Here is a 12,778-nt window from a genome sequence, read left to right as displayed (position 1 = left end):
GCCATATCAGAATATAAAATATAAAACACAGAACAGTACTAATACCATATATTAAAGAAAGAATAAAAAATAAGTAAAATAAAATGCAAATCCTATTTCTATGTCACCTCTACAATTTTACCCCAATCTGATCCACATATATAATCCTCAACTGTATTGTTTTGTTCCACCGAAGAGCTGTGTTATCTATAATTTTTGCATTCTGAGCACATAGGAAATACGTTGTTTTAATAGAAGGATCCCAATAGGCCGTACTTCTGTGTATGTGTTATGCCTTCGGTCTGCAGTGTACAAATATGATAACATTCCAGATTTTTGGAAGAACGTTTTTAATGAGATTTCACATATAATTGAACAGAAGATTGAGGGATTTCTCCCCAAAGCTAGATTGATTACATATATTTGATAGCAGAACCCCCCCGCCAAAAAAAAATTACATTGTTTTTAAAAAAAAAATCAAATTTTAACAGTCAAATTAATTATTGCTAAATAGCGGCAATATCAAGGTAATATCTCAAGATAAGTATGATAAGATCTGTTCCATAGTATCTCCTGATAGTTTATTGCTTAATCATGAAAAGTAGCAAATCTTTATTTTTGTGAGGAAGAGCAGGGTTTTATTTATTCCAGGAGGTAGGGATCCTTGCAATGATCTTTTATCAGAAATTGGGGGGGAATGTTAAAACGTACTAGCATCTTCTGCATTTTAAATTTAATTGAAATAGAAAGCTTGCATGTTGCAAAGCAAGACACCATCTTCAAAAATATTTACTTTTAAGTAATATTCATAGGTCGTACAGGTAGTCCTCGAGTTACAACCACCATTGGGAGCCAAACCATTTCTGTTGCTATGCGAGATGGTTAAGTAAGCTTTGCCACATTTTATGACCTTTCTCACTGCGGTTGTTAAGTGAATCACTGCAGTTGTTAAGTTGGTAACACCATTAAGTGAATCTGGCCTTCTCTGTTGATTCTGCTTGTCAGAAGGTCACGAAAGGGGAATCACATGACCCCGGGACAGTTGCAACCAGCATCAGTACATGCCAGTTGCCAAGCATCTGAATTTTGATCATGTGACCATAGGGATGCTACAATGGTTATGTGAAAAACGGTTGCAAATCACATTTTTTTCCAGTGCCGTTGTAATTTTGAACAGTCCCTAAATGAACCATTGTAAGTCGAGGACTACCTATACCCCCAAGTCTAACCTGGAAGCATTCTTAGAAAATAAAGTGGATAGATGATACCAAGGGCGCTTAACTTTGGCTAGCAAACTTGAAACCTAGGCCTGGGTTCGAAAGAACTTTTGCAGCCACATTTTAGCTGAAGGAATCTCTATTGCAAGCAAGGTGGAAGAACTTTGTTGATTGCCTTTGCACATGGCCATGGTGATTCAAGCCCTCAGATGAACAGAGTTGGAAGGGACCTTGTAGGTCATCTAGTCCAACCCTCCTGCCCAAGCAGACCCTACCCCATTTTTGACAGATGGCAGCTCAGTCTCTTCTTGAAAGCTTCCGGTGATGAAGTTCCCACAGCTTCCGAAGGCAACTTCTGTTCCATAGGTTGATTGCTCTCACTGTCAGAAAGTTTCTCCTTATTTCCAGGATGAATCTCTCCTGGATCAGCTTCCATCCATGATTCCTTGTCTGGTCTTCAGGTGTTTTGGAGAATAGCTTGACCCCTTCCTCCTCTCTGTGGCAGCCCCTCAAATATTGGAAGACTGCTATCCTGTCTCCCCTGGTCCTTCTCTTCACTAGACTAGCCAGGCCCAGTTCCTGTAACCGTTCTTCATATGGTTTAGTCTCCAGTCCACTAATCATCCTAGCTGCCCCTTCTCTGCACTTTCTAGAGCAGGGGTGGGCAAACTTTTTGGCTCGGGGGCCTCATTGACTTTTAAAATTTGACAGACGGGCCGCCACCTGGTGTCGAAATGCCTGTCATTACAAGTCAAAATCAAATGAATGCAATCATTCAATCATTCACATCAAACCTTAATTCTGTACCAATCTTCGGCGGGCGGATTAAAAAGACCAACGGGCCGGATGTGGCCCGCGGGCCGTAGTTTGCCCACCCCTGTTCTAGAGTCTCAACATCTCAACAACACCCATAGCTTTCCATTCTTTCCATAAATGAACTATTTTGCTTTATGGGGCTTGGTGGCCCTGAAGGGAAGTGTCTATATAAGGTCAACGGGAGCCATGTCCAACTATGACAGACACCTAAAAGAGGTGAAACACACACACCCCTGGCTTATCAATTGATGTATGCTCGCTCTTGATATAAGGGACCAATGGACACAGATTTAATCTGATTTAATTATTCTGTAATTCAGGTGGCATACATTGCCTTGTTTCAAGTAAAATAGTTTAATTGACAATGCAAAGAAACTTGTGATTAACGAACGATCGTTGCCTAACCTGGCTTGCACTGAACAGAATGAAGGGAGATATACGCTGTGTTGTTGCTTAGTATGCACACTATCAAAAATGAATAATTTGATTAAATCTATTTCATTAATGCATTTGTATGAATGGTACGGTGGCCTAGGGGTAAAGCTCTCACTTTGCAATCAGGAGGCTGTGAGTTCGATCCTAGGTAGAGGCAGATATTTCTCTCTCTGGCCACAGTGAGAATATCTCTGCTGCAAACTCGGCATTGGTGACAGGAAGGGCATCCGGCCATTAAATACTCGGCTCCATTCAGTTGCCCCAACTCCATTCCAATGCAAGGGATTATGGGGTCATTAAAAGACAATAATAATAATGTATTTGCTTATAATCCTACAGCCAGTTGCTTTCTGGAGGAATAATGAGTCAAAGCAAAAAATATAAATAATCTAAAATTAACATAAAAACAAACAACAGATATGACAGTGTTAAAATGTATCTATTCCAAGACTAGACTTTGCTAAATCATTCTGTTAAAAGATATGTGATTCAATTCAAATGAGGTTCAACATAGATAAACGCATAATCAAGAAGAGTCTATTTCATAACGATTAATCATCGTTCTCCTTGGCTTGTTGGTGTTTTGAACTTGGGACCTTTACTACATTAAATGTGTACTTTTGTCTGTCAACACTATTCTTTTAGATTTAACATTAGATAAGTTAAATTATTGCTTAGTTTTACTCATATCAATGTTGATGAATATTTTTATTGGTAAACAGTGAGTCAGATCTAGTCTTAATCTCTCTCTATAAAAGCAAAATACCAAAATCACAAAATCTCCAGAACCGTGAAGCCTACAAACTTGAAATTTGGCACCTATGTTCCTCTTGGCTTCTAGGTGCTCATAAGAAAGGATTTTTCAAAATGACCATCAGAGCATTAGTATTTCCTGTATTATTATTAACATGCTCTGATGCTAAGGTGTTCTACTCCCCCACCCCACCTGAAAAGAAATCTGTTTCAAATACAAAACACAAGCAGAGGAGAGGAGTTTCAGTTTTAGTTTCACAGCAGCAACCAGCTTTAGGACAGAACAGTTGAGCTAAGCCATGCCCAGGCTCCTTGCTGTCTTGCTCACACAGCAAATACTGTTTCAGTTTCCAAATAGCCCACAACACTCTCACACACTGACAGGATCCTAACCAGATGAATACTGATGGATGCTGGTTGGCAGAAGCACCATTTTCCCCCCTTATTTTCCTCCCCAAAAACTAAGCCTGATCACATAGTTTCATAGCAAAAGCACAGGTATCAAGCTGGTATATATATAAAAGACCAACTTTAATGAATGGGATTTACAATAGTAATTAACTTATTTTATTGATAAGGCTCAATATAGTGGAGATTATTTTTGTGGTGCATAATCACCATTTAAATAATACACTCTTTGCATTAGCTCTATTGCCGAAATTTAAGGTTCAGGCCAGAGATGATATTTTTGTTTAATATTTGCATTTTTAAATGTATGACTGTTTATATATTGCACCCAGTTATTCTTAAGTACATCCGCTGAAATCATGGTTTTTATGTGTAATATGAGGCCGTTGATTTATGAATGAAGGCGAATATACACGTCCCAGGATAACGTTGCAGGATCCAATCTGGGTTGGTCCCTGAGACCAGAGGTTTTGCCTTCCAAGCAGCCTGAAACTGAAAGCTCAGAATATTAAATCTCTGGTCCCAGTAACCGACCCAGATTGGATTCAGTGGATTTACTTGGTGTTATGTGCGAATTTCTCTTCCTGCCTCTTAGTATCTTAAATTTCTTTGTGTTACCTTCTCTCTGGAACCGTGTATCTGCTTCTCCAATCATAGTAATTGTTGAAAAACTTAATAGTAGAAAAAGAATTCTGCTAAGTTTTCCACTTTTTTGGAATGGCTAGTTATTGTTGTTTTCCCCCAGTCCTTTGCTGTATTTTCCTGTTGTCTGATTTTGAGTTTCCCGTGTGCTGTATTGGTGTTAACCCATTCTTTGTGTCGATAAGAAGATATTTGTTTATCTCCACAGGTCCAACGTGCCCTCCTTCAACTCTCCCATTAAGCACTCCAGCCTCTAGTGGCAGCTCCACCCTGTCTAAGAAGAAGCCCCCTCCCCCACCCCCTGGACACAAAAGAACCCTATCAGACCCACCCAGCCCACAACCTCATGGGCCCCAGAATAAGAGCCAAATGTCTTGGGGTGAGTTATTATAATATTCATACTGATTTAGCTTCAGCCCTTACAGGAGAAGGACAAGTAGGGGATGGAGTCAAGAGAGGAATCAGCCTGGAATCATTACGTTCCCACAAATGATCCAAGTCCAGCTTCCCCTTGAATTTCATTAACTCTTTATCTAATGCCAACTTAATGCTTGATTGTTAGTTGATTAGATCCTCATTATGATTTACTGTAGTGGGAGATAAAATTGCCAGCTTGTAGAGGATCCTAGTCCTCGCTGGTGTTGTGTGTTAATGGTTTGATCTTTGAGAAACACGATGTCCATTGTTGCTTGGTGTGACGTCTTGACAAATCTTACATTACTGTGTGTCTGGAATCCCTCTATGTGGAAGAATATAGAAACAAATGCAAAATGGAAAGAGGTAAAAAAAGAAAGAAAAGCCTTACATTTGAAAGTTCAAGCCATGATTGCAATTCTCTACAACATTAGAACCAACTATGGTTGGATATGATGTTTTAATTGAGCTGGAACCTCTGATTATAAATTAGATGCTCCTGCTGACATTTTAGAATTACACCAAAGTCTTATAGCTCTTTTTTTTCTGAAACTTGTGATAGATAGAAATGTATGACTTCCTTGTAAAGCCAGCAAGTTTTTTTAGAACAACGTTTTTGGATAAGTACACATTTTGTTTTGGGAGACAAGGAGACAGTAAGTTTTGAAGCATCCTAGGAAAACTTTTGAAGCTATTGTCATCCAGCTGTTAACCTTACTCTAACACATTACAGTAAGTTTGTGTTCTGCGGAAAATGGTTTAAATTAACATTTTAATGCGCTAAAAAGAGATTAATGAAAAACATAATGTTTCAGTTATAGTTTCAGAACGATTCAGAGGCCTTAAATTTTTACTTGATTAAGTTATGATTCTGTGCATTAGGTTATCTGTTTTTAATTTTAACTCTAAAAGGGGATCTAAGGATTGTTTGAACCACATGCTTTATTGTGAATGGTTTTCAGTCCCAACAGCATAAAGATTAGTAAACTGAAAAACTCTCAGCAGTTCATTTATGTCCAACATTTTAAAAAGTGGCTCTAAAGGACCACTGAAATTTAATAGAAATGGAACATTGATTCAAAACCTAGTGAAAGCTGAAATTTTTAATCAGTGGCGTTGTAGATGAGTGGACTTTATATCAGATTAAAAATCAAATTAATCTCCTTATAAGGTTATCAGCAGTTGCTACATATTCAACTGTCTTACACATCAGTGCAGGTGACATATAATGATAGCCAAATATATTTCTAGATTTATAGAGGATATAGTTCTTCCCTGAAGTGCAAAAAAAGCTGAACAGGAATCTATTGAACTATATATTGCTTTGACTACCAAACTGTATTTATTTATATCCCACTTTTATTATTTTTTTTTAAAAATAACTCAAGGTGGCAAACATGCTTAAAACTCCTCCTCCTATTTTTCCCATAACAACAACCCTGTGAGGTGAGTTGGTCTGGGAAAGAGTGATTGGCCCAAAGTCAACCAGAAGACTTTCGTGCCCAAAGTAGAACTAGAGCTCACAATCTCCTAGTAATTGGCCCAAAGTCACCCCGCTGGCTTTCATGCCTAAGGTGGGACTAGAACTCATTGTCTCCTGGTGATTCGCTCCAAGTCACCTAGCTCAGGGGTCCCCAACCACCGGTCCATGGACCGGTACCGGTCCGTGGAACAAGTCCTACCGGGCTGCTGGTTTGCTGGGCGCCGCCATCTTTTTTTGATGAAAAAGTGCTTCCGGTGAGCTTTTCCGGGTAGAAAGCTCACCGGAAGCACTTTTTCATCAAAAAAAGATGGCGGCGCCAGCTAATGCCGGTACCGGGCCGCGCCATAAAAAAGGTTGGGGATACCGGGCCGCGGCATAAGAAAGGTTGGGGATCACTGACCTAGCTGGTTTTCATGAGTAAGGTAGAATTTGAATTCATGGTCTCCTACTTTCTATCCTAGTGCCTTGACCACTAGATCAAACCTGAGCATAATTAAACAGCAGAAGATCAAAAATAAAATTAAATATAAATTACAACACAGCTTCTGAATCTGTAGTGAAAGTGATAGGTGAGGGGAAGAATGGGACACTCAGATATTATATTGTGCATTGTTTTTTGGTGTTAGTGCATCTGCAGTTTTCGTGTGATTGGATGAGATCACCTGAGTTTTGTCCATTTTTATTATGACCTCCGTTCTTTGTAATTTTGTGTGTACATTTTGAATGTTAAGTAACTTTTTCAGTAAAAAGGGAGGCGCATCTAACAAGATGAGTCTCAACACCCTCTACAGGGGTTCATAAAAGTGTTTAAACCCTTTTAAATTTGTGCATAATTTCAATGTTTGTGCATAAACATGAGCTAAACCATTGTCTGTTCTCCACACAGATCCTAAAAGTAGATAAAGAGAACACAAACATGTGCTTTTGGATCATCTTTCCCGATAAATAAATTAAAGTATAATATTTTTAACCGATTGGTATAATTTTGTTCTCTTATTTTAGGATTCAGGTGGAGAACAGATCAAGCCTTAGGTCGTATTCATAAAAAAAAAGAGAGAATTCAAAAGGGTTCACAACCTTTTTAAGCACCTTTCCTATCTCTAATATTCTGGAGTATTCTGCTTTCTTGTCAACTTAACTGTTAAGGCCATTTTCTTTAAGAGTTTCTTCTACCTGGACTTTCATGCATTTTGACTGGTCTGAACTTGTTGAGATCTCCCCATTCTGATTTCCACTCTTGGCTTTCCAGATTACGAAAGCTTTGATGGAGAAAAGGGTTACGGTTTTAGATAGCCTAAATCAGTCGGGAACGTGGAGCACATTTCTAGTACTTCCTCTGCATAATTTCCCTCCCAACCATTTTTATTTATGGCGCCCAAGGCTAACTCCAGAGTATTGGAGTTGGGCAACCTATAAATTAATCAACTTATCAAATCAATCACAAGAGAACATTTGCTTTGGTGTTCTAGCTATCCCTAGCCAATTCAAAATGCATTACTTAGAATCAAGTACATTTCCTCTCTGAAAGTTTGAACGTGTTGCTTGTAGCAGGTCTAGTAAAACAGAACTAGTGGTTTTTGTAAATAGAAGATGTTTGATTGAAGGAGTTGCCTATGGGTGCAAGGTGCGTCCTCACATACACTCTGCTAGTGTTTTCCTCTGAAATCTGAGTGATTATGTAGTCTTATTAAACAGGACTTCTGAAGATCAGTGGGAACCAATGATACTTTGAATTGCAAGCTCCTGTAAAACAATATGAAAGTGCCACAGCGTAGTCAAGGTTTAGCAGAGGAAGAATACAAGAGAAGTGTGTTATACTTTAAAAAAAATATCTATCCATCCATGCCTACAGAAATAATGATTTCCATATCTGGACAAAATTGTGACAAAGTTGAAAGCAAGTGTGAGGTCAAGTTTTCATTCTTTTTCAATTTCCTACCTAGCTTCTTAGCCACAAATAGTGCAGAGTTTGTACATGCCCAGATCGTTTGGGTTGATCTGCTTCCTTTATAGATTCTGGCTGTGCCAGTTGGCCTGGGACCCCAGTGTGGGAACAGCAACAGTGGAGATGGTTGATGAGTGTCTACAGGTTCCACCTCCCCCCATTCTACCCCCGCCTTCCCCACATGTCCTTAGATTTAAATATTTGGTTTTAAATTGTGTTTTAATGTAGCTATATATTTTTATGACTGTAAGCCACTCAGAGTTACCTTATGGTAAGATGGGCAGCCGACAAATTTTATAAGACAAATAGATAGATAGATAGATAGATAGATAGATAGATAGATAGATAGATAGATAGATAGATAGATAGGTAGGTAGGTAGGCAGGTAGGTAGGTAGGTAGGTAGGTAGATAGATAGATGGATAGATAGATAGATAGATAGATAGACAGATAGATAGATAGATAGATAGATAGATAGATAGATAGATAGATAGATAAGGTAGGTAGGTAGATAGACAGACAGACAGACAGACAGACAGACAGATGGAGTAGGTAGGTAGATGGGTGGATGGGTGGATGGATGGATAATGATAGACAGATAAATATATAGATAGAATTGGATAGATATATGAAATAAATAAGATAGAAAGATAGATATAGATAGATACATTCATAGATATATACATACATATACATGCATGCATACATATTGTGTTTCTCCAAAAATAAGACTCAACTGGAAAATAAGCCCTAGTATGATTTTTCAGGATGCTTGTAATATAAGTCCTACCCCAAAAATAAGCCCCAGTTAAGATCGTCAGCCAGATGGACACATTTTAGTACTGTATTTCCCCCAAAATAATCCATAATGTGTCTTTTGGAGCAAACATTAATATAAGACCCAGTCTTATTTTGGGGGGAAAAACGAGAGAGAGAGAGAGAGAGAGACAGACAGACAGACAGACTCTGAGATGCAGTCAGTACTGAATGATGTAGATCAGGGGTGTCAAACTGGCAGCCCGCAGGCTGGGTGTGTCACGCACAGGCCACGTCTACCCCAGCTCTGCGAAAGGGAAAAAAGTTGGCGGTAAGTCACATGACGGCAACGTGACACTGCGAGTTTGACACCCATGATGTAGATGAAATAGAGTTTGACATTAGGTTAAATTGAGTATTTCATTTGGAACATTCTTTCATCAATAGCAATCTGGTTTTATTGATTCAAATTACAGATAGCCCTCAACTTACAACCATTTGTTTAGTGACGGTTCAGAGTTACAGCAGCCCTTTAAAAAAGTGACTTGTGACCGTCTTTCACATTTATGACCGTTGTAGCATCCCTACAGTCACATGACCAGAATTCTGACACTTGGCAAACGGTTCATATTTGTGATGGTTGCAGTTGTCCCGGGGGGTCTTGTGATCCTCCTTTTGTGACCTGACAAGCAAAGTCAATGGGGAAGCCAGATTCATTTAACAACCGGGTTACTAACTTAGCAACTGCAGTGATTCACTTAACAACTGTGACAAGAAAAGTGGTAAAAAAAGGGATCAAAACTCACTTAACTGTCTTACTTTAATTTTGGGTTCAATTGTGGTCATTAAGTCGGGGACTATCTGTAGTGTGTTGGAAAGTAACACATCTTTTGCTTTAAATCGTTACAGATAAGAATATATATATGTATATATATATATCCAAATCTTTCTACCACGTCTACTCAGGATGCTATTCATTTAATGTCATGGCTGCTACTTTGAAAAAATGTTAAATGTTCAATATTTTTTACTTTACCAGGTAATGATCTGGGGCCACCAGCTACCAAAACGGCAAACAAGTTTGAAGGGATGTCTCAACAGTCCGGGTGAGATATTTATGTGTTGATGTTATTTTTTTATACTTTTTAAACTGTCCTCACACACGAGCGTGAAAATTGATCTGGTTTTCATGTTGTAAAGGGTTTTACACACACACATATAAGCGTGCGCACGCATACATTCCCATCTCTCTTTCCTTAGCTCAGGGGTGACAAACTCAAGGCCTGAGGGCTGGATTCTGTCTGTGGGGTGCTCAGACCTGGCCCATAGGGCCACCCTGGAAGTAGCAAAGGACTGGCCTGCAGTGCCTCTGCCAGCAAAAATGGAGCTTGGGAGGACCATGCGTGGTCCCCCCCAAGTTCCGTTTCTACTGGCAGATGGCTGCAGGAGGCCACCCCAGCCGAAAACGGAGCTCGGGAGTCTGTTTTAGCTGGCAGAATGCTCGGGCTACCACAGGCGCCCCCTGACACGTGATGTCATGCTGGCCACGCCCACCCTGGCCACGCCCACCACACCCCACTGAGGTCAAACACTACCCTGACACGGCCTTCAATGAAATCGAGTTTGATACCCCTGCCTTAGCTTCTTCTAGCCATTGCATAGTTTGCCTTCCATGGTAGTCCTTGACTTAACAACCATTCATTTAATGATGGCTCACAGCTTACAGTTACGATGGCTTTGGGAAAAAGTGGGTTATGATCCATCCTTTGTCAGGGTTCCAAGACGTTACAATTGTTGCACCATCCCCGCAGTCACACCGCAATCAGTCCCACCCTTGGCAGCCAACCCACATTTACGAAGTTTGCAGCGTCTTTTGGTCTCACGATGGGAGTTTGTGACCTTCCTTAACTGAATTCCAACAAGTCAACCAGGGATGTACTGTTTGTTTAGTAAGCGTGGTAAAAATGATAATAAACGCCACTGTTAAGATTTTCAGTCCAAAAATGTTACTGGTGGATGCCTCTATTCTAAACACGATGGGTTGTTGTTGTTATTATTATTGTTGTTGTTATTGTTGTTGTTGTTGTTGTTGTTGATTTAACCTGTTGTTTATGTCTTCATCAGTACCGGGACTGCTAAGACTGCCCTGGGCCCAAGAGTGCTTCCCAAACTACCTCAAAAAGGTACGTCTGATCATGAAACAAGCTAAGCAGGGTCAGACAAGGTTAGTCCTGGAATGGGAAACCACAAGAATATCCCGGGGCTGTCGGTTAAATGAGAACTTGGGTGAAAAAAAAAATACCATGAAAGAACTTCATCATTAAGAACTGTCGAAGTTGACTCAAGGGGGATTTTGTGTGAGCATGTATTGTGCCGAGCGGCTTTCACTTCAAAAGAACCGTGGACAATCTAAGACAGGATAGTGAATGAATGTAGGAGACCTATGAAGTCTGCCTTTGATAGGGAGAGAGAGAGAGAGAGAGAGAGAGAGAGCAGACGGAAGGAGGGAGGGAGGGAAGGAGGAGAAGGAAGAGGCGAGAAAGAGAGGAGGGAGGAGGAGAGAGAGAAAGTGGGGGAGGGAAGGAAGGAGATGGAAGAGGAGAGAGAGAGGAGGGGTGGAGAGAGAAAGGGAGGGAGGGAAGGAAGGAGATGGAAGAGGAGAAGGGAAAGAGCGAAAGAGGGAGGGAGGGAGGGAGGGAAACTGAAGAGGAGACAGGAGAGAGAGAGAGGAGAGGTGGAGAGAGAAAGAGGGAGGAAGGGAAGGAAGGAAGGAGACGGAAGAGGAGAGAGAGGAGGGGTGGAGAGAAAGAGGGAGGGGGAACGAAGGAGACGAAAGAGGAGAGGGGGGAGAGAGAGAAAGAGAGAGGGAAGGAAGGAGACGGAAGAGGAGAGAGAGAGAAAGAGGTGCAAAATTGCATTGAAAGATTGTTTGAAACGAAAATTCTTGCAATCTGCTCTCCATAATTCGACTACTTTAAGAGCCAGTAGGTGGGAATGCAGCTAGTACAGGGGTGTCAAACTCAAGGCCCGTGGGCCGAATCCAACCCACAGGGTGCTTAGATCTGGCCTGCAGGGCTGCCCTGGAAACAGCAAAGGACTGGCCCGCGGTGCCTCTGCCAGGGAAAACGGTGCTTGCGAGGGCCGTGCGCGAGCTCCATTTTTATTGGCAGGAGGCCGTTGCAGCCAAAAACGAAGCTCGGGAGCCTGTTTTCGCTGGCCGAGTGCTCAGGCGCCCACAGGCGCCCCCGACACAAGTGATGTCGAGCTGGCCACGCCCACCCTGGCTTAGGTCAAATACCACCCTGATGCGGCCCTCAGTGAAATCGAGTTTAACACCTCTCAACTAGTAGCATTTTGCCTTAAATTCTCTTTCCATTCTTTCTTTAAATCCTCTCAGTTCAGAAACTAAAAGTTTCATGCGGCCAAGTCTTAATTTAAGGGCGACTGCTAAAAGATCCATTTTAAAACGTTCTTTTTTACCCTCTTCTTTACCTTCCATACTTTTGGGCTGGTTAAATTGCTTTGTAGTTCGAGGTAACCCTTCCTCTCTTCTTCCCAGAGTTGCTTTTCCAAAAGGCAACCGGACTTAACTTTATTTTCTTCTTTGAAAACATTTCGCTTCTCGTCCAAGAAGCTTCACCAGTTTCTCAGAAACTTCTTGGATGAGAAGCAAAATGTTTTCAAAGGAAAAATAAACAACACAAGGAAGTCCAATTCTTTTTTTTCTTTTTTTTTGGCGGGGGGGGGGAGGGAAACATCTTTGGGACAACCATGACCTGGAAGTTTGAGAATCTCCATAGACAATTCTGTCTTTTTTTATATAGCAAGAAATAAATAAATAAAACATGGTGCCGTAGAAAAAGAAAGGATAAATGAAAGAACCACAGACAGGTGTTCCTTTCCCCTCCCCCTGTATGTATTGCATTTGGGC

The 12,778-nt window shown here is 40.7% G+C and overlaps 1 protein-coding gene across 4 annotated transcripts in view; it reads left to right on the top strand.

Annotated features, from left to right (window-relative positions):
• ASAP1 (ArfGAP with SH3 domain, ankyrin repeat and PH domain 1) overlaps positions 1-12,778 on the top strand; it is a 189,093-nt gene that overhangs the window by 168,210 nt on the left and 8,105 nt on the right. For 2 of the 4 annotated variants that reach the window (XM_087962197.1, XM_026688707.2), the window contains 3 exons: positions 4,459-4,629; positions 9,887-9,953; positions 10,972-11,030. In XM_087962197.1, the coding sequence (XP_087818323.1) occupies positions 4,459-4,629; positions 9,887-9,953; positions 10,972-11,030 (297 nt within the window). The remainder of the gene's footprint in view (positions 1-4,458; positions 4,630-9,886; positions 9,954-10,971; positions 11,031-12,778) is intronic. The other 2 variants (XM_087962198.1, XM_087962199.1) reach the window with 1 other exon arrangement.

Source organism: Notechis scutatus, chromosome 3, assembly GCF_049901735.1.
Source record: "Notechis scutatus isolate UNSWTSFEM ecotype Mainland chromosome 3, rNotScu1.2, whole genome shotgun sequence".
Lineage (NCBI taxonomy): Eukaryota > Metazoa > Chordata > Lepidosauria > Squamata > Elapidae > Notechis > Notechis scutatus.
Note: the sequence above shows the minus strand (reverse complement) of the source record. Positions and strands in the feature narration are given on the sequence as shown.